This window comes from Scleropages formosus, chromosome 1 (genome assembly GCF_900964775.1).
Source record: "Scleropages formosus chromosome 1, fSclFor1.1, whole genome shotgun sequence".
Taxonomy (NCBI): Eukaryota; Metazoa; Chordata; class Actinopteri; order Osteoglossiformes; family Osteoglossidae; genus Scleropages; species Scleropages formosus.
In genome coordinates this window covers 4,269,601-4,294,508 of record NC_041806.1, presented here as the reverse complement: position 1 = coordinate 4,294,508, position 24,908 = coordinate 4,269,601, and the positions used below count along the sequence as shown (strand labels likewise).

General features: G+C 50.4%; 1 protein-coding gene across 1 annotated transcript; it reads right to left on the bottom strand.

The window, feature by feature from the left end:
* Nucleotides 1–4,658: 4,658 nt before the first annotated feature.
* cdc42ep4b (CDC42 effector protein (Rho GTPase binding) 4b) lies at nt 4,659–24,619 on the bottom strand. The gene is made up of 2 exons (XM_018745477.2): nt 24,336–24,619; nt 4,659–7,730 (listed from the first exon to the last, which is right to left on the bottom strand). Exon 2 carries the CDS (start codon nt 7,497–7,499, stop codon nt 6,489–6,491), a length of 1,011 nt encoding a protein of 336 aa, XP_018600993.1. The 5' UTR covers nt 7,500–7,730; nt 24,336–24,619; the 3' UTR covers nt 4,659–6,488.
* Nucleotides 24,620–24,908: the final 289 nt, after the last annotated feature.

The following is a 24,908-nucleotide window of genomic DNA, read 5'->3' as shown; positions in this document are numbered from 1 at the left end:
GACATGTATTAATGAAGGATTTTCTGCTATTTACGCAAGCCGAGATATTTTGCGATAAGAATTTTATGAACGTTTACGATGCAACGAAAAAAGAACAATACAAATGCTAATTCAAATATTCATTATTGTTCCTTACACCATCACACCTGCAGTCATCGATAAAAGCATTTTTAATATAGCATGTTTATATAGAGTGCTGCGCAAAAGGTTTAGGCACTTGGTTGGGAAAAAAAGCTGTAAAGTGAGAATGCTTCCAAAAATAATGCTCTAAATTAATAAACTTCCTACAAAGCTTAGTAACTATCCATCGTCGACGATCGCTTGTCCCGAGCGGGGTCGTGGTGGGCTTGGCCGGGTCCCGCTCTCTGGTGTGTCCCGGGTCCGAGTCCCGCTCGGTGTGCTTTGCGATGGACTGGCGTCCCGTCCTGGGTGCGTCCCCTCCCCCTCCAGCCTCGCGCCCTGAGTTGCCGGGTTAGGCTCTAGTTCGCCGCGATCCCGCTTAGAATAAGTGGTTTCAGTGTGTGTGTGTGTGTGTCTACCTTCTTTAACGACATACAAAACCCTTACTGTGATACTGTAACTGTTTGCAAAAGGAATGCCTGGAAATCTAAAATATGCTCTTCCCCATTAACACTAATGCAGAAGACATTAAATAAGTATCTAAAATATTTTTATGAAACATCTAAGTGCATAAGACTTTTCAACACCTCTGAAGCTCCTGCTCAGGGCCGAAGCCGCGCACAGAAACACCGCACACGGTCGAAGAGCTGCAGAACTGCTGAGCTGATGCGACGTGTGGGAAAAACGCAACCCGGCATCACCCGGACGGCCTGCGACCCGCCGAGGTGTCCTGGGAAGCCGGGGAGCGGAAAAACGTGGAGAAGCGCACACGATACGGTGAAAAGACACGCCGAGGATCTCTTCTCTGCCTCTGACCTGTAAACGGGAAACAAACCGGACCTTTATCTTACTGTCCTCTATTGCGTTTTTTCCACCTACCTGGTTAAGGGGCTCCGGTAAGGAATGCGTCCAACGGGGAACGTGTCCTCATGTCCGCTCTCCGTGCAGCTATTGAATAAAATTGTCACCCAGTAGCGTACTGTCAGGATCACCGTTTCTCGTGCGACATAATAGGTGCGTCGCGAAGTTCCCTTTCGAGAAAATCGCGCGTGTAGAAACACACAAGTAGCGCAGGTGCAGAAGTAAATAAGCGGACTTTACGTGTCATTGTCACGAGTCCGAAGTGGCGAGCTGTGGCTCCGCCGTGAGGGTTTCAGCTTGCTGCTCCGACCACCGGGGGGGGACCCGGAGCCGTGCGGACCGGGAAGCCGGGACCAGAGCAGCCCTCACGTCGGGGGTGCAGGTCGAAGGGCGGAGAGGCCGCACCGTTCAAGCGGGATCCGTCCTTTTGTTTTTAATATTGTGCTGCATTACCCCAAAAATAATAATTAGGTCTAATGTACAGCAGTTGCATCACACACATTTGACATACGGAGCTCAGCTTCACGAGAGCAATTTTTTCGGAAGAACATGACTTGGGTCAGTATTGAATACTATGGTGAGTCTTGGGTTGCTGGTTTTTCCCTCCCTTTTTAATTATAACAATGCAGGACCTACACCTGCTGATCGCATGTAGTATTATTGTTCAGTTTAGGTGGCAGATCGTACAAGGTTTACATGCACCGTGGCTGGCAGCTGCCGCCCGCTACAAACCAAACACACTATTTCTTTTCAGTAAAGTAGGGACAGAAGACGTGTGTCCCCAATTAAAATATTTTCCTTAGCGGGTTGAGTCGCGTTCACAGGGACCGACTGTTCTGCACTTGCTAACTACACGTTAATGCTGCGTACCGCGGCGCCGCGCCTTTGGGAGATGCACGACAGGCTGCCGTCCATAAATCAGGCCTGCAGACACCGCTTGAAAGGTCCACTTTACACAAGTGAGGCACGTCTCACTTCATTAGTCCAAGCGAAGGGCGGGAGCATCTGCCAGCGGGTTGGAATGCAGTCCAACGCGTTTCGTCTGAGGCTCGAGGTGTTCCTTAGACACGAATCTATCCCAACTTCAGCCAAAATCGGCAAAACAAGCTCGAGAGCTGGAGGGACGCCTAATGCAGACGGTGGCGACAGTGTCATGTCCAGGAATGCAGGGGCTCGGCGGAGGCCTGGAGCGGAATGGAAGGGAGGTGCTGTGGTACCTCAAGGTTGCCTCACCAAAACTCGGCAAAGGACGCGCGAAGGAAAAATTCTACTGGAATAGTGTTCCATCATTCCAAAATTTAACAAAGTTTGACCAGCCCCCACCCCTTCTTGTTAAATCAACCCAGATCCTGCTTTTCATTAAGTTATGGAATGTCTGCTGATTACTGTTACACACATGCTAAAGAAATGTATTGTATTACTAGGGGGCACACCGGAATCTACCTCTTAAAATAGGTGAGTGAGCCAGGAGTTTCATTTATGCTAAAAAAAGAAAAAAATTCAACTGACTTGCATGGAAGTGAAATGAATTGTAAGCTCGCTTTGCTCGAGCTGCTCTTCAGGAAGGGGATTGAAGGATTTGTAAAGCATTGTGTAGCGTCTCAGACCTCTTTAAGGACAGTAACCCCCCCCTTTGGGCAGCACTCCAGCCTCAGTCAACCAGTGCTGAGGAGCTCCACTGGGGGGGGGGGGGGGGCTGCATTTGTTTTTTCCTTTGGAGGGGAGAATATGGGAAATAATCATCCCCCCCCCCCAGAAAGGCTCACTATTGTAAGACCCCGCACATCATTGTGAGCTGCGCACAATGGCAGTCATCGCATTTGCATTAATCCCAGAACAAAACCATCACCCATCAGCCCAGTATTTTGCACCTCCAACCCCACCCCCCTGGCTCAGCTCATGGGTCTAAACGCCTCCTTGTGTTGCTTCTGACATTCAGCATCTCACTCTCGACTGGACACAGTCTAGCATTCAGTGTGGATCTTCCACTGGGTCCAGTTGGAAATGTGCCTGTTGCTCCACATGCCAATATGTACCCCCCACCTTGTGACTGCACAGAGTGGCCTCTGTCCTGGACAGCTCTGGCCATGATGCGCTGCTCTCGTCCAGCCGGGGCAGGCAGGGGGAAGAGGAACTCGACCCCGGCTGGACCACGGAAAAGACCGGAAGTAGGTCTGCTTGTGCACAGACGATGGAAGAGATCCAGTGGACAGATGGCAGCCTGCTCCGCTTCGTGAGGGAACATCTGGTGACCCCAAGGCGTAGAAGTGCTACGATGACACACATCCACACCCCCCCCCCCCGTTGCTGCTGAACACTGGCTTCTCCAAAGTCCTCCAGTGATGAATGTGCAGATGTTTTCAGTTTCACGATGTCTGAAATGTTACCTGTGCTCACGTCATCGGCAGGTAGGTGTGACCAAAGAAAACAGATAAAGTGTATGACCAACCCGGCGGCACTACCTGGTGTTCCTCGGTGCAGGTGATCAGTATCAAGATAAACTTTGAACTTGGGAGTTTTGAGAAATAATCTGATTCGCACTGAATAGGACACGACTTCCTGGAATTTTAAACTAGTACTCTGCCAACCCCACTCTTCCCCACTTACACAGTTGAGTTCCAGCTCTTCATTTTCCAGGTTCCTGTGCACCCAACTACCCCTCAGACACCTCGACCCGTTTGCTTCTTTAATGATGCCTTGTGAGCTGTAGTTTCAATTCTGAGAAGTGAAATCTTATCAGGCAGCATCTTAACTTGCCAAGGTGTCTTGTCAACAGCCTCGTCCCCGCACTCCAATTTGGAGCTGGGCCTGGAGCGTCACGGGACGCGTTACGGGTCGAGAATCGTCGTTAGCGAGAGAAACGCGAAACAAAGGCGCTCGGGACACAATGTTGCCACGCCGCTCCGCTGCCTGCGGCGACTGAACAAAACAAAGGGAGGCGCTGCTTCAACTCAAGATTACCAGCCTTCTTTTATTGAAAAATATAGTTATTTGAAAGAGGAGAGTAATTACATATATTTATATTTTAGAGAGAGAAGGGGGGGGTACATTTCACATGTGGCACCGAACAGCCACTGCATGGGGGGGATTTTTTTTTTTTAAACAAATGAATCACCACCTTTTCCTCATGTTTCTCACATCCTTTACCAGTCTCAGCTTGCAGCCCCACAGCAGACCTTCAGACCTACGTGACCGCAGACAAACCCTCCACCGGGGCTTGACCAGCACCGCTCAACCCGACGTACCAGGAATCGGGGTGCTCTCCACCTCTCCGGTGGTGCAAGGTACCACAGACATGCGCGCACATAGCAAAAAGGAAAAGCGTTCGCCAACAGGTTCGGCACGTGGCACGGTCCGCACACACAGCTGTGCCAGCGGAACAAGAACTAAAAAGCCATAAATCAGGTTCGTCTGAGCGCAGCGCCGAGCCGGAGCGTTCACACGGCGGTTTGTGTTGGCAGGCTCCCGAGTTGCTCTCGGCACTCGCACAATACAGCCTTTCACGTGTCTGCTCACGGGACCGACCAGCGTGCGTTCAAAGGTTTGGGTTTCATTGTACTTTATGGAGCAAATCACCACCCGGAGACAGAGAGAGAGAGAGAGACACAGACACACACACACACACACACACACACACACACACACACACACACACACACACACACACACACAGAGAAACCATAAGATCACTTCAGGGGGGCAGCAGCAGCAGCACATAAAGATTTGGCACCTTGATTTCTCAGAGCACCATTTCCAGAGGACAGCTACAGGGGGCACCTGCTTGCTCTCCTCGCTGGTACTCCCCACTTTTAGTGCGCTTTATTAATAGTTTGGGTGTGGTGGTCAGTGGGGTGGCACTGACACATACTTCCTAAAGCTTTAGTGCTGTCACAAGGGGGCTTTAAGAGGGACAGCACCCTTTACTGGTGGTATTCTCACTTTGGCATCGCTCATCGCCCTCCCACTTGGCTCTTTCCCTCTTCAAACGTGCCAGTCCTCCACTCTCTGTGATCAAGAGGTCAGCCTTCCCAGCATCCCCCGCCACAGAAAAGCCCAGCAAAACCTGTGATTCTGTGCACTAAAACCTATGCTGCGAGTTGCACACTTTAACTTGCGTTACAACCCACAGATACATCTCCTCTCGAGCTCCTAAATATGCCACGTTTAAGAGTCAGTCAACAAGATACTGAAAATTAAACTACACATGTTGTACAAAAGATTAGTGTTTTAGGGTGTTAGAGAAGAGCGCCAGCACTACGTCGATGACGGCAGGCAAGGTTCGAGCCCAGAAAGGAGCGGCTGGTCGGCAGTGTAGTGTATTGGTAGCGGTCCCCAGCTTTACCTCATACACAACCAAAACCCTTGTAAGAGAGCCTGGAGACACCAGTCTTAAGTACCGCAGATAAGGAGAACAGGGGGGAAAAAGGAAAAAAACCACAAAAAAATTTTTACAATCCATACAGCCTTCGCTCAGTCTTAGGTCCCTTTGAATGTAGTAACTGGCTGCTTAACGACAATCCAGCCACAACTGGCCAAGGACACCATCTCTCACAATGCAGTACATGTTCAGTATTGCTCATCAGGTTCTACTGGACAAATGGAAGAAAAGAGAACTCTTGACAAGGTTAATGCTTTCAAAGATCCCACTGTTAACCAAATAACACATACATTTATCAACATTAAAATGACCTTATTTATGTAGAAAGGCAAAGGACAGATGTTGGCAGCTGGAGTCCGTAGGACCCTGGCATATATGGATCACTCGTGTTCAATCAACTCAGACCGGTGGCCTGTCTCTCGTTCAGTCTGACCTTCATCCTCTGCCCCTGCTCCCATGAGTCCGAGCCGTGGTGGTCTCTGCAGAGCCTTTGACCAACGTGACCACTCTCGTTCATTACTGCTTGGAGTTCCAGTCACGGAACGACCAATGAAGGCATGGAGGTGAAGTGCCGCTGTAATCCAGGGCAGAAGCAAGAACAGGGCCTCTTGAACTGAGGCTAAGCTCATGAGGCCAGTTTGAGTCCATGTCCAGTTAGAGGAAAAGCCACATCTACACTGCTGTTCCTCAAACCATCCTGGCCTTGGACAGATCAAACAGTCGGCGTCTAGATGAACCCAACGGTCTTCCCAGTCTCAGTAACAGCCCAACATGGAGAAAGCAAGGTCATATCAATGCGTGCACCCCAACACCTTGCGCCACATATCCCTCCACTTCATTCTGCCCGTTGATGGAAGACACACAGTTTAATGCTGCCCGAAATGAGGCCCACTGAACTCGTCACTGTATTCTGACTGCTGCTGACAAACTGTGAAGAAAGTGTGTTCCTACATATGAGGACAAGTTCCCTAAGGTGCTGATGGACTGGAGGTTAAGCTCAGTTCCATCACTCTACACTAGACTTCCAGCCTCCTCTTTTCCATCCTAACTAGCTCAACTTTGCCATTTAAAAAAAAAAAAAAAGGGGGGGGGGGGGCAAAGAATGCAACGTTTTGTCTTCCACCCTCTTTTATACTCGAATTTCATCCTCGTCTTCATCCATGAAGGAGAAGTCCTTGTCGTCTTCCCGCGGTGAGCTGAACTTAGTGCTGCTGTCCGTGTCGCCCACCTGTGGCTGGCCGGGCAGTTTCTCTTCCAGGGTGGCAGAGCCAGAGCTTGAGACAGAGCAGCTGTCCAGATGCTGGTGGTGCCTGGTTCTGGTCTCGGGAGTATAGGGACTCAGATCGTGGTTCTGCGCATCTTTTGCACGAGGTGGGCGGATGGGAGTCTGTGGAAACTCCAGCTCTTCGTTATCATTGTCAGCATCTGCCTGATGACCAAAGGGTGGAGAAGCACAGCTCTCGCTGCTCTTGCCTTCCTCGTAGCCAAGGTCATCTTCATCCCAGGCCTTCTTCTCCATCACGCTCAAGATGTCCCCCAGCATAGATGGGCCCAGGTCCACGTGGAAGGACATGATGGACTCTGCATGCTTCATTCCTCCACCTCCGCGAGCAACACCGGTGGCGGGAGGCAGGTCTGTGAGCTCACCAAAGTTTCGCTCCTCCAGCTCCAGCGCTCCTGCCGCCCCATTGGCAGGCCGCCCCTCAGCCTCCGGAAGCTTCTTCAGCGGGCTGGATGACAGGCTCTTGGGCACCCGACCGCCCCTCTCGCCACCCTCATCACCAAGGTGAGGCAGGGACACAGCATTCTTCACAAAGGTGGGCCCATCGCTGGTAGCCAGGGGCTCCGGCTCCTGCTTGTCTGCCCGGGTGACAGACTGTGAGCGCTTGCTGCTACGGAATGTGCGGAACAGGCTCGGCTTGGACCCGGGGGAGCTGGGATGTGACCCTCCGTCCCGGGCAGGTTCTCCAGAACGGGTGCTGAGGAAGGAGGTGTCTCCAAAGGCATCGCCGCCTCGCCCCACGTGCATGGTGTGACGGAAGTCACCCAGTGGGGCGCTGATCATCTCTGCCGTCAGGTCAGCCCGTGAGCGTCGCTTCGACTGGGACGAGCCTGACACCAACTGCTTGAGGATAGGCATCCTGGTGGACTGATGGGACACTTGCCAGGAAGACGAAGTGGGGATGTGCAGGGAGATGGATGTGCCGATGAGGCCAAACCACCCTACTGGGTCCAGATGTAGCTTCCAAGACAACGCAGCTGATCTTGCCAACAGTGAGCACAGTAGGTTGTGTCAAGATGCACATATATCCATGTGTTCCAAGTTCATGGCCGTCGCAGGACACATAGTGACATAGGTCTCCAAGTCAATCTGGGGGGAAAAAGGGGGACAAACTGTTTAGTAAAATTGGCCACAAACTTCAGACAGGCATGTGCGACCCACTGTTGTCCCACCTGTAGGAGCAGAAAACCTTGTTTCTACAAGAACCAGACAGAAATAAGGTCAAGACAGAAGGTGGAGAAAGTAGGAGCAGCTCCTTGGCATCCTACATTAGACAGCGAACGCTTCTTGAAAGTAGGAGAGAAGAGGAACACCAATCTGGGTTGGCGTATGAAGGAGGCGGGAGGAAGGCTCTTTTGGGCCACTATCGCCACTTTCTGGATTTCCAAAGTTCAGACATTCCTCCCACGCAATAAAGCCAAAAATAAAGCCCGTTTTATTTCTCCAGATGCGACTCGCTTGGAAAAGCTGGACACCGCAACCCACACTGGGCACAAGCCAAGATTTCTCACCGCCATTCCCATGTTCTGGAAAGTCAGGGCGGCACCCACTCACCAGTTCCCACCCTAACCCCAAAAGACTAGCGACAGAACAAAGACTTTCAGAATGGAGGTGAAAATAGCCCGACAAATCCATGATGGCCAAAGATTCGAGGTCACACTGCAGGAATGACATTGAGGATGTCAGGTTATGGTTACTCCTTCTGAAGTCGAGCCAATCCTCTACACAGGCTGACAGCAGCTATCTGAAGCGTCCACGGAGACCTCTCAAGACCCTCTCTAAGAGCTCAGATGACACCCGCCACTATAAGTTAATAAAGTAGATGAACCACCGGTGGTATCATATTCAACAAGTGCTGAAAGGTCACAATTACTCAGGAATCCCATTTCAACTGTATTCTTCGTCTTGCGTTTAATTTCGAAGGGAGCTATTCCCCCTCCAAAGAGGGTCGTTGAGTCATAGGCTCATGCATCCCCCCCCATCGACTGCCACACCGTTCCAGAAACGTTCACCCAAGCGTAATCGCAGTACCGTCTGAGAACGGAGACGGATGTCTCATCGCACAGACGCCAACGGCAGCAAAAACAACACTCTCCTCGGAAGCTTCGGTCTGAGCTGCCGTCACGCCGACGGGCCTCGGACCACAATGGGCCACGGCGACGTCACCCTTCCAAACATTTACATCCCCCACAAGAGGCCATTGAACTGAAAAGGCAACTGCTGTGGCGGAGAGGACAGAGGGAGTTTTGATAAATGACACGCCAGCCCCGCTTCAATGGGACAGCCTGTCTCTGTGGAGAATTAAGATTCTCCCATCTGCCGTGGCCCATAACCTCTTCATTGAGCAACTACATTTTTTCTAGGCTTTCTGCATTACTGTGCAAATAATGTTCCCAGCCCCCGCGCCAAAAAAATTCTCATTTACACAGAAGTTAAAGAAAAAAATCCCATCAATTAACATAGTGCACAAGAACGCAGAGACATATTTGGTACATTGAAGACCAAGATCTACATAAATATCTAGGGGCAGAGTGTCCATTTAAGACCTCTCCGACACAATAATAGTAAGAGGGGCTACTACTGAGAGATGGCCTCTGTGTGAGGTTAGACTGGCCGGACTAGGTCCTCCCCATCACCACGGAACGCTACAGAGCCGGGCTCACTGCAAGCTGGACAGTGGATGCAGATCTATGCTATCCCACAACGTCTGAGGTGGCTCATGTTGGACAGGGTTTAAAAAATAAAAAAATAAAAAAAAAAAGGGGGGGGGGTACTAGTATGTCAGCATCTGGCCACTTTCATAAGCAACGTTTGCCATCTTGTAAATCATCAACACTAAGTCGAGCTGTGAATACCAGAATTGAGCTGAACAAAGGCAGTTTCTCACACTCCTATTCATCTGTGTTGCTCTATACTGCCAAGGTCAGGGAAGAGAAATGCAGGTGACGTTTACGACGACTTTCTGAAAGTATTCTAATGAAGAGAATACAATTAATAAACTATCTAGAAAAATTGCTGAACTGAATGTCTGTAAAACAAGGACCCGGTGCACATGTATTGTCACGCAAGTGCATATCGAGCTCATACTTTTCTCCAAAGCGAGTTACAACATTAAGCTACTTAGCGATTTAGAATTTCAGATGAGCAGTTTTTTCTTCTAAAACAATTTAGGGTAGGTACCCTTCTTGGGGGTACCAGAGCAGTAGATGGGGCTCTCGAACCTGCAACCTTCAAACAAAGCAATCAGCGCTAACCACTATGCTACCTCCAAACTTTTTCTGACTAGTAGCTGAAAAGTAACTTGCATGCTGTAACCCAAATGGGTTTCATCAGACGTATGAGACCACCTACATCATTGTCCTGGTTCAGGTGCTCTTAATTAAATACCTCTCCAATACGCATCACCTTTTAAACAGTCTCCCCCGCCCCATGAGTTAAGAGAAAGTTCCCACCAGCCTCATTCCTGGAATTATAGGAGAGCATGCCTGCAACAATAAAAAGCTGTTGAGAGATTTGCATATTTTAACCCCCCGCCCCCTCGTAACAAACGTAATCACATACTTTGCATATGGCACTTGCACACTAAGTCTCTTTGTTAATTCTATACCCCCCTCCCCCCCAGCACTTCCCCAACAGTCACAAGAGACAGATGTCCTACAAATGCATCTGCTGGCATGCAGGAGGACTCACTGAAAACCCCTGAGTGAAACCTACATTCCTCCCAACAAATCCCTCAACAATACTCCCAAATAACTGCACAACGTAGGACCTCAAATTATCCACTTTGCTAGTTCTGCTGGCTCTGTACCGTGCGTTCGACCCATTTCCTAACTGTGGGCTCAAGGTAGGACCAGAGGAACAAGGCAGTCAGCTTTGTGTTTGCAGAGGACACGATTCTGCGTGTACAACATGCGTCACCAATTAAACCTGAACGTGAGAGTAGATGGTGCAGTGGTGAAGAGCTGCTGGTGGAGGACTTGGAAGAAACCAGGTTTGAATCTCAACCCCTGCTGTAGTACCTTTGATCAAGGTGTTTACTCTAGTAAAAGACTACACAACTGTATAAACAGTGCTCTTTAGAGAAAAGTGTCAGCTAAATGAGTACATTTAAATTACACCACATACGGGAAAAAAACAATTCACTCAAAGAGCCTATGGTGCACCACCTTCGGGCAGGTCCAGGTAGAGCAGAGCATGTAGCCCAGGCGTCACTCTGTGCTTTGTTAATATTAGTATTAATAGCTATACTAGACGGCCCAGTAAAGTGAAAATTACTTGCTAGCTAAACAAGAGTAACAGGATTGTCGAAGCTCACGATGCAGGAAGCTGCCAGTTTCCCAGAAGAACGTATTCCAAACCATATCCCTTCACACACACACACACACACACACGGTGTAGTGTTAGCATTCAAATAAATGTGTGTGCAGTTTGGAGCGCACATGGGGCTTTGTGCAGGGTGCTTAAGAGAAACCCTTAATCTTGGCCTCAGGGGAGGGGGTCATCTCATCTCAGATCCCCCTCCTTCAGGCATGGAGTCATAGACACCTTTAAGCTTTGACGCACACGCACACTGGCTGCTTGGCTTATGAATGAAATGAAGACTGGAAAACTTGATTTATCTGTCACTCCAAATTCACTTCTACCACTAAGTCCCAATAAAAGGCTAGTAATACAAGTGTCCTGTGATATACACTGCTCAAAAAAATTAAAGGAACACTTTTTAATCAAAGTATAGCATCAAGTCAATTAAACTCCTGGGATATTGATCTGGTCAGTTAAGTAGCAGAGGGGGTTGTTAACCAGTTTCAGCTGCTTTGGTGTTAATGAAATTAACAACAGGTGCACTAGAGGGGCAACAATGAGACGACCCTCAAAACAGGAATGGTTTTACAGGTGGAGGCCACTGACACTTTTCTGACTCTTTTTCACTAGTTTTGCATTTGGCTAGGATCAGTGTCACTACTGGTAGCATGAGGTGATACCTGGACCCCACGAGGTTGCACAGGCAGTCCAACTCCTCCAGGATGGCACATCAATACATGCTATTGCCAGAAGGTTTGCTGTGTCTCCTAGCACAGTCTCAAGAGCATGCAGGAGATTCCAGGAGGCAGGCAGTTACTCTAGAGGGAGCCGGACAGGGCCGTAAAAGGTCCTTAACCCATCAGCAGGACCGGTATCTGCTCCTTTGTGCAAGGAGAACAGGATGAGCACTGCCAGAGCCCTACAAAATGACCTCTAGCAGGCCACTGGTGTGAATGTTTCTGATTGTTTGGTCAGAGACAGACTTCATGAGGGTGGCCTGAGGGCCCGACGTCCTCTAGTGGGCCCTGCGCTCGCTGCCCGGCACCGTGGAGCTCGATTGGCGTTTGCCATAGAACACCAGAATTGGCAGGTCCGCCACTGGTGCCCTGTGCTTCTCACAGATGAGAGCAGGTTCACCCTGAGCACATGACAGACGTGAAAGTGTCTGGAGAAGCCATGGAGAACGTTATGCTGCCTGTAACATCGTTCAGCATAACCGGTTTGGTAGTGGGTCAGTGATGGTCTGGGGAGGCGTATCCATGGAGGGACACACAGACCTCTACAGGCTAGACAATGGCACCCTGACTGCCATTAGGTATCGGGATGAAATCCTTGGACCCGTTGTCAGACCCTACGCTGGTGCAGTGGGTCCTGGGTTCCTCCTGGTGCGCAACAATGCCCGGCCTCATGTGACAAGAGTATGCAGGCAGTTCCTGGAGGATGAAGGAACTGATACCACTGAATGGCCCCCACGCTCGCCAGACCTAAATCCAATAGAACGCCTCTGGGACATTATGTTTCGATCCATCCGATGCCGCCAGGTTGCACTTCAGACTGTCCAGGAGCTCAGTGATGCCGTGGTCCATATCTGGGAGGGAATAGCCCAGGACACCATCCGTCATCTCATTAGGAGCACGCCCCGACGTTGTCAGGCATGCATACAAGCACGTGGGGGCCATACAAACTACTGAGTACCATTTTGAGTTGCTGCAATGAAATTCCAGCAAAATGGTCTAGCCTGCCGCATCATTTTTTCACTTTGATTTTTGGGGTGTCCTTGAATTCAGCCCTCTGTAGGTTGATAATTTTCATTTCCATCAAATGATGTGGCATCCTTTCCTTCCTAACATATTACCCAGTCCATATCAGTATAGATATCCAGCATGACTTTTTCCCCATTGAGATCTGATGTGTTTTCAAAGTGTTCCTTTAATTTTTTTGAGCAGTGTATTTCGGTTCTGTAAAAATCTTGGAAATCTTGGATATAACTGAAGCAATTAACTTCAAGCTACACTTACATTTATTCATTTAGCAGACACTTTTCAAAGCGACAACATTAGCAGAAAGAGACTAAGATGCAGATGCGTGATTCTAAAGTAATTTACTCTTAAATTAAAAAAAAAATTACGAAAAATTCATTGCCTCCATAATCTTTTGTTCAATCCTGACTGTTGACACATTTAATTCCACATAAACGTGCGCATTGCGTATGTTAAAGAGTTATATTAAGACGACCCAATAATCCCATTCTTTTTGGGTGCTCTTTACTGTTACCCATCACTCTGGAGGGTAAAAACAGGTTGCAATTTCTCAACTACAGACAGAACTTTTAGAAAATGTTATGTTCAAATATTTGTAACTTATTCACCTTTAACACAAGGAACCAGTTAATCTGACTCATTGCCAAGTCATACCAGACATTTACTTCCGGAACAATTAGACCCAGAACGGGGCGGGGAACGGATGGCTGTCAACGCCACTGTCGGTCGGCAGGCTACCGGCACACCTGGAGAGTGGGACACAGGCAGATCAAAGCCTGTCAACACTGGTCCAACGCCACGGCTTGGCAGAGCACACTCAACAAAAGCGCCAAATGAAAGCTCTCCAACATTCCTCCTTCTTGCTGCTGAGAACACCCCCCCCCGTCAATCATCCCATCATTGCACCGTGTCCAACAGCACTCGTACGAACACGTGTGGTGTCCAGGCACAGAGCGAGGGTGTCCCAGCAGCTGAAAGGTGCCGTTTTTCAGTAGGAATGGGTCAAGGGCTTTCTTCACATTGTTGTGGGGTTGTCACTGTGTGCTCCTTGGCATTAAAGTGCTATCCAATGCGGGAGGAACCCCAGCAGACGGAACAAGGCCCACGGGCCAATTATCTCCCAATTAATCCACAGGGATGTTGAAAGAATGCCTGTGGGCCACAGTTAATGTCTCAAACAAGTGGATTTTCACAGCTGCCTCCTTATGGAAGGCAAAACTGAGCCCTTTCCATGGACGACGAGAAAGCTATGGAAAAGACTTTGAATAACATTTGAATGTTGTCCAGTGAGTCTATTTGTGCTCTTAGTAACCAATCAGATCCTTTCCTGACTGCAACGACACAAGAAACCACCAATCAGGCTGCACCATTAATGAAGAGGAGGCGGGAGCCAAACGGACCAGCGCCATTCAGACCATGAGTCGGGCACTACCAAACGGGCAGCATCTATCCCGCCAGAGTACAGGGCCAGTAGGTGGTGAAGCGGTCAGACCTACCATTAAAAGACAGGGGTCTGAATCCCGCTCTTGCTGTAATGCCCTTGAGCAGGGTACTTACCCTGAACTGATGCAGTAAAAATTACCCAGCTGTATGGATAGATAAGTCAGTGAAAGTATCAAACAGCACAAGAAGTTCTTGAGGAAAACTTCAGCTAAGTGAACAAATGTAGATGCCCCTCCCACCACTCCCAATGGAAGGGGAGGACAGCACCTTTCCACTTCCAAAGGCCCCAATCTCACAATGAGGTGCCAACACTTCAGCAAGGTGTCTCTCCAACACTCAGCTTTGTCACCTCGCAGACAAAGACTTCAAAAATCAGGAGGGCCAATGTGTAGCAATCTGCCATGTGTGCGTACACAAATTCAAGGCTAGCCCTCGACCACTTGACAGGCTGTGCCCCCCCACGAGGAGACACCTCCCTGTTCCCATCCTGGCCACCACACAGTAGCGATGCCATGTGACCAAACTTCCTCTCAGGAATGACTGAGCACATAGACGGGAGGTCAAAGGTCATCCCCAAACAGGGCCAATGACAGTGCAGCACTTTTCCCTTTTTTCTCTTAACCAGAACCTTTAAAGAGCCCTGCTCACATGGACATGGATATGCAATCTGTGACCCTGATGAGTCAGCAACAGCGGCACTGCAGACGTGAGTGGGTGGCGCCAACCTGACATGGCAATGCCTGAGTACACAAGCCAATGTAAACGTGGAGGGAAATCTGGGTTTGACCTTGAAGGGCTGCCTGGGGCTTCGAGTCCTGGTTGGCCAATCAGGAGTAACACGAGCTGGTGAGAGGTAGGTGGGGGGTGGGGTTGGGGGGGGGATACAAGGTTCAAAAAAGTGGGGACAGAGGGAAGGAGGGGGGGAATCCATCATGCTTCTCATGATTGTCCGGAATGTTTTGAGCAGAGCAGTTTCTGCTGATCCTCCTCTTAAGTGCAAGCAGATTTACATTTATTAATTTAGCTGATGCTTTTCGCCAAAGCGACATAGAATGTTAAGGTTACAATTATTACACTTAAAAGTTTACAGCTATTTACCCGTTTATAGAGCTGAGTAATTTTTTACTGGAGTAATTTAGGGTAACTACCTTGATCAAGGGTACTACAGCCAGAGGTGAGGATCGAACCTGCGACCACTGGATCCAAAGGTAGTAGCTCTACTACGCTACCAACTGTCCCCAGCCCACAACGCACTCCCGCTCACAGCGAGTGACGAATGTTCACGTCACTGCCCGCGATACCCAGAACGCTCCTCATTCCCACCCGTTAAGAGTGCGTGATAAGCGAACGAACGCTCAGTCAGAGGTCTGAACCACAGGACTGTACATGTGTGCAGTCAGACTGCAGGCCACATGTGTGTGCGTGCAATATCACAGTCATGGCGAACAACTCTTTCTTACGCTGCTCTGCATTCCCGCGCAGGCTTACGTGTATTTGTGTCACCACAGAAACAACGCGGCTTTTGTGTCGCCCTGACGCAGAACGAAACCGCGCCCGCTCACCTGAAACGGACACCACTGCCGCCGCCACCACACACCCATGTCCCTGCAGGCCCTTTGCACCGTGTCTCCGCCCCAGCTGGAAGCCCCGCCTTCCCACAAGCGCACAGCTGGAGACGGAGTACTGTCTCTAGAAGGACAGTCATTTAAAAACGCAGCGGCGTGCGGGTAAGGAGAAACTGCTAAGGTGCTGCCCTCACACCCATGTGAGATACGTCCCTGGTCAGGTGGCGGAGCCACTTCAGCGAATGCCCCGACATCTCTCGCCCTGGATTAGAAGGCAAAGGTGATGACCGAACACTCCTCAAAGCGCTGCAGAAATTATATGGACCCGTAACACATCCACACAGCTCCTGCTGCGTCTCCAGACCTTTGGAGGAAGATCAATCTTACGGTGCTGATTACAAGGAGCTCTAGTGTGTTCCGCATCCCCCGAACGTCCCGCGCCGACATTGCTGTGACCGTCGAGCAGCGCAGAGCCGAGCATCTGATAGCAGTGCTGCAGAACGCTGCGTTTGTTTTTTCTGCCAGCGCAGCAGTTAATGCGCGCGCGCGCGCACACACGGGACAGTTCAGAAAAAGCAAGCAGAGAGCATTCTGGGATGCAGAAGAAAGGGAGCTCAGGGGCACAAGGAAAGGAAGAAAGGGGAGAGTAAAAGGTGACACTATTTGAGCTACGCGCCAACAGTATATTGGTTAGAGGGACTGCTTTTTAATCGAAGGACCCAGACTCCTGCCATAGCAGCCTTGGCCAAAGAGCTTATCCTAGACTAGTATAGTGAAAAATACCCTGCTGTATAAAGAGGTGGAATAGTGTAAGAAGCTCAGTATACAAACCTCACACTGTGTAAGAGGACTTGGTGAAGAGAAACGTGTTAATTTGACGCTCATCTGTGCCCAAGTGATACAGATGTAAACTAGTCCCTTACCAGCCAGTCACTTCTCACACCTTCCTACCCCCTCTTTCGCTCGCACGTGGATTGCAGTACCTCAGCGAACAGTTCACACAAAGACACTCGAGGCCCTCAGGAATCTCTGACACACACACACCCTTCCCCCCCGCAACCTCCTGACGTAACCGTGTCAACTCGAATAACAGATGGTTCACACGCATTACGTGTGAGGTGTCAGCACGGCCCTGTAAATCACATCCTGTACATATTTTCGCACCTCTCCCAGGCAGCATTTTGGGCCACAGCGCCCTGTTTGCCAGACTCCTTCCGTCTAGTCAAAGGGAGGCAAGACAAAGAGCTGAACCTCCATCCGGTTCTTATACACCTTCACAATAAGGGCTCTTGAAGGCAGCCGGAGGTGTGTGTGTGCATGTGTGTTAATGGTGTTGGCATGCTACTCAGCGAGGTGCGTACATGATAATCAAAGAGAGCGGCCCATTCGTTAAACTCACTGGCAGAGGTACACACACCCAGCACTCGCTGCACAATGACCACAGCTTGGCCACTTCGGTTCCACTGTCCTGCAGCGATATAATGTATCATTATAAATAAAGTGGACGTTACAACTGATGCGAGCTCTGTTAAGCACCTTGAAGGCCACATTAATGCCAAAAACCGCCTTTGACTACATACTAATCTAGGGCACACTGGTACTGGCAGAACACAGTGACGGCTATAAAGTGGGTCTCACTACCCTGATCCACAGGGGCCAAAGCATTCTAGTTTCTACTGTAATCTTTCACTGTTAACTAGGTAGGGCAACTCTTCTGAAGGTTCTTGATTTGAATCCCACCTCCCGCTCTAAAACCCTTTATCAAGATATTTACTGTCAGCTGATGCAGTAACAATGAATGCAGCAGTATGAATGGATAAATCAGTGTAAGTACATGACTATGCAAACCTTGCACTGTAAGTCGGCTACATAGTTGATGGAAACTTTCCAGATGTCAGTCATGGTGTGCTTCAGCGACTCTAAAGATGCCGGGCAGAGGTCCTGCGGGACCAGGACCGGCCAGCTCCACTGCAGAGCACCTCCACAGCTGTATGGTGAAGCTCAGAGCTCACCAACGTTTACCATCTTGACTCCACTCCAGCACACGGATGCAGTCTGATCAAGAGCATCTGCAGGGATGTGTGGGGATGAGAGCACAACTGACCACCGCCCTATCACAGGAGTGTGCTGCTGACAGGTGTGTCACTGGGAACTTGTTTCTCACTCCCACAATTCCCTTTGGGCTGGGGGAGGGGGTACTATGAAGGGTGAAAAGTCCTGCAATGGCACCCATGGAATGCAGGTACGATGGTGTCGGGGTGGACTGCTGGGGAGGAATCTGGCTGATGCATCAGTGAGATACTGAGCCAACACCTCTTCCACCCTCATGGAGATTCAATCAACTGCTTCTGATGCACATCAGCAGACAAAGCAACACACAACGAGAAGCAGGAAGGTGAAGCAGTGCGTGTGCGAGACAACTCTTCGACCACAGATAAACTGCCCCTCCCCACCTTCTCGCACCACACGCATCACAACCTTCACCCACCAGGGCAGGTTAATGGTTCAACGCCCGCACCAAACATTCATCTGGAAAGAAATGCTCGTCGCCCTCCGTCTGCGGGAGGATGCCACATCACTGACAGTAAGGAGACAACCCATTCTTCGGTCATCCACACTGCACTGTTCTAATTGGACGCCCCCATTAATATTCATGTGCAACGCAAATCACAAAGAGCCAATGAGCAGCTATGAGGCGCTTTTCTCCAAAGCCATATAGATCTCGCGGAAAAACAATGTTACTTAGTCGTCATTTTACTTTATCAATTAAGCGCAAGCAGCTATTAAGTAACATGGCAGTTGGGGTGCTTCCCTCGGATGCAAAGGTTGCACGTTCGAATCCCACCTACTGACGTAATGCTAACCCTACAGCTGCTTCTTTAAAAATTAACAAGCTGTAGAAACGAAAAATCACATAGCATAATGTTTTAAATCACTTTAGAAAAAAAGCGTCAGCTGAACAAATGTGGAAGTAATGCTCCTTGAGCGGAAGGCTATCGACAGCTCTAACAGCTGCGCCACCTGCTGGCCCTTGACAATCAATGTGGTGCGATACCTGTGTGCTCCTGCGCTGAAACAGCGCATCCCCCAGCTCCCCTGCAGCCTCTCAACTTTTCAAAACATGCCGTGGGTCTAGTTCAAGTATCAGCGATACTGACAGCAATGCTGCCGGAACAGATATCTCGGGTTTCGAAGAATCACCAACATGCTCCAACTCCGATGCGGTGCCACGATCCGAAAGCCGTGGAATGTGTAGCTGGAGCGAGGAGTCCGACGGGCGTTGAAGAACCGGCTCATTCCGGAGAGCGGGTCTAAGAAAGCATCTCTGAAACGTGTCTCGCAATCCAAGCCACGTTCCCTCAGAATGCCGTGTCTGCTCCGCCATCATCGCCGACTCTGCCAAGAGCAACGCAACGGCGCAAGAGACGAACCAGCCCACTGGGCGCTAACGCATTGCAACATCTTACAGCAAGCGGGGGATTTGCATAGCCGTACGAATTGGAGCGACAAACAGCGTGGAGCAAAGAGCAGAGAGGCTCGAGTGCCACAAGCATGAGGCATGCCTGATTCCTTCGATTTCATGAGCAGCGACCCAAATGCCAGTCAGGAAGACTGGAATGCGTGGACGGGAAGCGCCGCCATCCTGCCCAGGTGTCACTACGGCTCCAGATCCCCGCAGGCAAACAAGAGGAGCCAGAACAAGATTGGATTTCAGCCGGGAGGACAGCGGTTTGGGTTTCTGCTGGACACACACACACACACACACAAACTGCTCCCAGAGAGCAAGACACACAGCCAATTCGCACAAGTGAAAGGGAAGCGTTTGTTTTCCACAGGTTTGGTGCCCACGGCGGGAGGCTGCAGGTTCAAAGGGGTGCTTTCCTTTCAGGAGAACATCCTGTCATTGTCTCCAGCACAATGACAGCCCCACGCAATTTACATATAAAGCATCACACCGACACACAGAAAGGGTGCGCAGTACACATACAAGGTATCAGGCAGCATCACCGACCAGCCGCTTCAAACTGGCAGAAACAGGTAAACAGACCGGGGTTAAAGCCCAGCGTCCGGCGAGCAAAAGGAAAAGCCATTTACCCCTCGGCCGCACAATGAGCCGCCACGCGTCAATACACACGAGGACGTGCGGCGCACCATTGCGTGCCCAGGGGTCCCAGGGTCCTGAACTGACCACCCAACAGATCAAAGGTCAGCATTACAGAACGGAGTAGGTCGCTAGAGCCGCCTTTTACCTCAATCACTAGGGCTATGTGAATGAGGGGGAGAAGATGGAGGTTTGAGTCAAGGCTGTTTTAACCATTGAAGTATCCCCCCTTCCTTTCCACAGGTGTGTGTACACACACACACACACACACGGCACCAAAAATGCAGCATTTTAATAGTCTCGCAGTGACGTGAGCCACCCGCATTTCCCAAAGCGAGTCGAACCACCCAAGGGCCACAAAGGAAAGGGGAATGTTGGCGTCCCGATCTGGCCAGATCATGGGACAAACAGAACAAAGGCGGGGTGGGGGGGCTGTTAAGTCACCCACCAGAAAAAGGCACCCTCGATCCTGGCCTGCAGAGGCCCAGCGTGCTCCATCCCCAAAAGCAGCCCCCCCCTCGCCTGCTGTCGATTTCAACACGCAAATTCCAGCAAAAACAAACAATTCACAGTGGAATTTCCTGGCAGGGAGAGGTGGACAGGACCCCCGTGCACTCAAAAGTTCTGGTGTGTTCCATCATACGGGAGGCGGGAACCCCGAAACTTTCCACTGACGATGCAAACACCCCACCTTTCAGGACCACTCCCTGCACAGAGTCAACTGTTGCCCCAGCGGACGTATTACTGGTTCATATCCCAGGTTACACTGATGAGCCTACAAGTACTTATCCAGTGTTGCTTCACTACTAAAAATACCCTGCTGGTAAATCGATAGCATACATCCACCACCACGGCACAGAACCCCAATGACCCCAGTGACACAGGGATCTTGGACGCACTCTACCGTGGAACGGATCTGAAGGCACCTATAAAGGAAGGATCTAACTATCCCATGGCTGAAGGAGTCCAGTGCTCAGGTTTAGCTAAAACTGTTGACTTGCTTGGTCAAGTCCCTGGGGGCCCGACACTGCTGTGGCTTTAGTCAAATTCAGCATATTTGTGAGAAACAGCCCATCGACGTCTTGAGCAGTTTACGCACCCCCCCCCCAACCCAATCCACCGAGTCCCGCCCCCTCCAGTTCTGCAGCGAACCGCCCCGGAGCACTTTCTGCCAGGAATCCCGCCAGCCTTTGAGGCTGCGCCATGCTCTTCGACAGTCGGCTCCCCCAATTCGCCTCTGCAAACGGCAGCAAAGCGCAACTCCTTACTGGAGCGGCTTCCACTTGGACAGCGAGGGTCTGAATGTTACTCGTACATCGAGAGGACAGAGATGCCAAAGGAGGGTCCACATCCCGTGTCTTCTCCCAAATCCCAGTAAATCTTGAAATAATAATAATAAAAAAAAAAAAGAGCTGAGCCGCGGTATTCGCAGCTTTCATGTGTCCTCGATGCCTCTCCACCCACCCCGTTTGTTTAGGCTACGGTACCCCATACCAACCTTGGGCCCTGGGGATGCCGAAACAGACAAGGTGACCCTAAGCAGAGCCAAGGCTGGGCACCTGAGGTCAAAGGTCAAGCAGCCCCCTGCGCTCAGTGACAAAGATGGACAACCAGTGACGAAGATGCAGCCCGAGGAGGCCTTAAAACAAACCCCCCCCCGCACAAGGACATGAACCAACAACCCCTCTCAGGTACTCTAATCAACCGGGCTTTTATGCATCACTCCGCATGCATCTCGGGGGTCAAATCAGGAGTTCACTATATTGTTCCCACGTAACGTCATCAGAAGCTGTTAGATTTACATTTATTCATTTAGCAGACGCTTTTGTCCAAAGCGACGTATATCTCAGCAAAAGTACAATTTATGCATTACATTGACAGAAAGAGACATAGCTGCAGACATGAAAGTCTCAAGCAAACCTAATTTGTTCCCTACCACTTGCTGCACCGAGGTTACACAAACGTGGTGCTGTTCACCGACAGCCCCCACAATTCTACATGCAGCGAAGCAAAGGGTCCAGAAGCTCTTCTAAATACCTACATAATCAAGCTACAGAGTGGTGAAAAGAGGATAAATGCAGAAATCAAAAAGAAATCGATACACCAGTCTTGGCCAGAGAGTTGAGCCAACACAGCTCCACACAACATACACCGCCAAACATGCCGTCTTACCCAAGCGTGGGCCAGTGTCCCTTGGGGAACCTCACCCCCCCGCACTGATGCCAGGACCCAGATAGCAGGCCATCTTTACCTGGCTCACCCCTTAAAGGCCCAGAGCAGCTGTTAGGAACAACAGTGCGAGATCTTTCCTACAGAACACAACAGTGGTCCAACTTCCTCCCCCCACCAGCTCCAGTGCTATCCTAACTCTCCCTGGAATATCTTCCGTTGACACCTAGAGAAACTTCTTGTCTGCATATCCACAGTTCAGGACTCAACAGCTTCTTTAAATTTATTCCTTTAGCTGACACTTTTCTCCACAGCGACGTACAATGTTAATCTACCTAAAATTATGTACCCATTTATAGCAGCCAGCTCAATTTTTACTGGAAAAATTTTAGGCTAAGTACTCTGCTCATGGGTACTACAGCTGAAGGTGGGAATTTTGGCTGCACTAAGCACTAACACTACCAGCTATCCCCATTAACAGCATTTTCATGTAAATACCTTATTGAGGGTGGAAGTGAAGTGGGAAACGGCATCGGTGACGCTGTCCAAATTGGTTGTGTCTAACCATGGGGGGTTACACGGGCAGGTACTTTCTCACACGGAAGCTCGGGGGTGGAGGGATCCTCTCCCCGTATTTTGGAAATCAGCACGGTTCGAGCGCGGCTCTGTCAACGTTTAGCATAAGCAGGGCTAAAAATGGCACGAGGCATGGACGAGCATGGCTACTTGCTCCCGCTCGTCGCTCACACGGTCCATTCTCAGTCCCGCTGCGGGTTCTCTGCACCAGCGTGTTCAGTCCAGTCAGTGACCACATGACCTCAGACACTACAGGGTGCCCAAGCTCATGAGCAACAATTCCCCATTCCTGTCCCGTGACCTCATCATCTGATGAGACATACAGCGGTTTGTACAGCTCCACCACAAGTGGACTTCGATTGCTCTTTAAAATGCAACGGGCACAACGGAGTAACTTACAACTCCCCCACCGATCCTGCCCCCCGCCCCCACTCGCTCTCCGCTCCAAGGAAACTTCACATGCCGTGAGATTAGCAAACGTGAGTCTGCAACAGCTCTCCCAACCAACTGCATTTCCTCCTTGGCGCTTTTCAGTGAAACGACGGTGCGGGACGCCGGCCCCACGCTTGCGGTCCATCACAAAGGGACGCGGCTGCGGGGTAATCCCTCCTCCACACAATAAAACCCCCTTTGTCCTCGTTGGCCAACGCGACGAGCCCACGCCCGGCTGCCCGGCATGCCTTTAACCGCGGTTCAGCGCTGTCGGAGGGGCTCGTCTGGTGGCGGCTCGTCGGTGACCAGCGGGGCGTCTGGCGGTCTTTTGTGACCTAAAGTGCTTCCTCTAAAACAACACATAATGTTAAGTGGCAGCAAGAACCATAGGAGTCAGTATGGTTAAGGTTAGTCTGGTTAGAGTTATGGTTGGAGTTAGGGTTGGGATGGGTTACGTGGGTTCAGCTTGCGATTGTTAAGGTGATAGGGGGTTAACTTAAGGTTAGTGTGATTAGGGTTACGGTTGGACTTATGGTTAGGGGCCAGCAGTGATTCCAATCCTCATGCTCCCTCAATTGAGAGTGTGAAAATTACTAAACTGTATACATTTAATGTCAATCACAATCCAGCTCTGTCAAAGAGAAGCTGAAGGAATGAGGAGGATCTCCAACCAACCCCTCCACAAGGAACAGGGGGGGGGGGCCCGTCAGGGTCCGAAAGCCACCTCTGGATGGGGTGAAGTGAGTGTCCCAGAACACCTGACAAAGTGACAAAACTTGCACTCCTGAACTCCGTGGGCTCGTTCCACACACAGACAAACACACCCGAGGTCATCTCAACTGGGGGGGGGGGGCATCGGAGCGTCCGACCTAAATTACTTATTAACCGTTCAATGTAGCTGATTCGGGGGGGTAAAAAACAGGTAAAAACAAATGCGACTGCGGTGCAAACTAAAGACGAGAACTCGCACCGTCCAGCAGCGCGTCGGCCGATTACGTGTCACAGACTCGTGATTATAGCGAGGAATTAATGCGCTTTTCCAGGGACTCGCAGCTCTTTTGTGCGGTCACGAGGTGGACCCGCGCACTGCGTCGCGTCGCGCGCCTTTGGCTATCGGAAGAAGCGCGCCGCTACAGTCCTGTGCTGTGCTGTGCTGTACTGTGCTGAGGAGAGCAGCTCAAGTGAGCGTTGGCGTAAAACTACTACCCATTGGCTGGGAAGAGAGACAAGGGGAGAGCTGAAAACGCGTGGAGCGCGTTGCTTTAACTAATAAAACCTCAACACACACCGAGGAGAGGAGCAGAGCTTCTGTAAACTCGAGAACAGAGTAGGATGAAGCTCTCACCGTGACGTGTTGTTCCTTCTTTTTCTTTCTTTGCCACGCCGCGGTAACCCCGTCCCTCGAAGTCCTCCTCACGAAATTGGCATAAAATAATAAAGTCGTCGAAACTTTAAATTTTGTTTTTAAAAAGTCCTTGCGAAGAAAGTTCCCTTCCCCTCTACTACAGGCGACTGTACGCGCCTCTCCCTCGCAGTCAAACAGCCGCGCGCGCACACAGCAGTCTCGTGCTACCAGTGCGTGCGTGCGCGCGCGCGAACGGAACGGACCTTCTCCAGCGCCCAGCCACAGGAACCTCCGCACTCCTCCAGCTGGAGCTGCCCGAGCCCCGCCCCCTCCCAGCTGAGGCTCCTCCCCCTTTTAAAGGGACCTCGTTCCATTTGCCCTGAAGTGCAACGTGCCGCACTGCGAATGAGCCAAAAACATCTTGTAGGGATTCAATTACAAAGCGACTCCGAGAACAACAAGTCTGACAACATTGTTTCCGTGGTATAACAGAAAGAAACAGTAAAAAGCGTCGCAGTCGGTGTATATTTCACCGTGCAAATATGTACATGTGCGTGCAATACCGGAATGGCA

Coding starts and splice junctions, on each gene's coding strand:
- cdc42ep4b (XM_018745477.2), bottom strand. CDS start 7,499: ATGCCTATCCTCAAGCAGTTGGTGTCAGGCTCGTCCCAGTCGAAGCGA.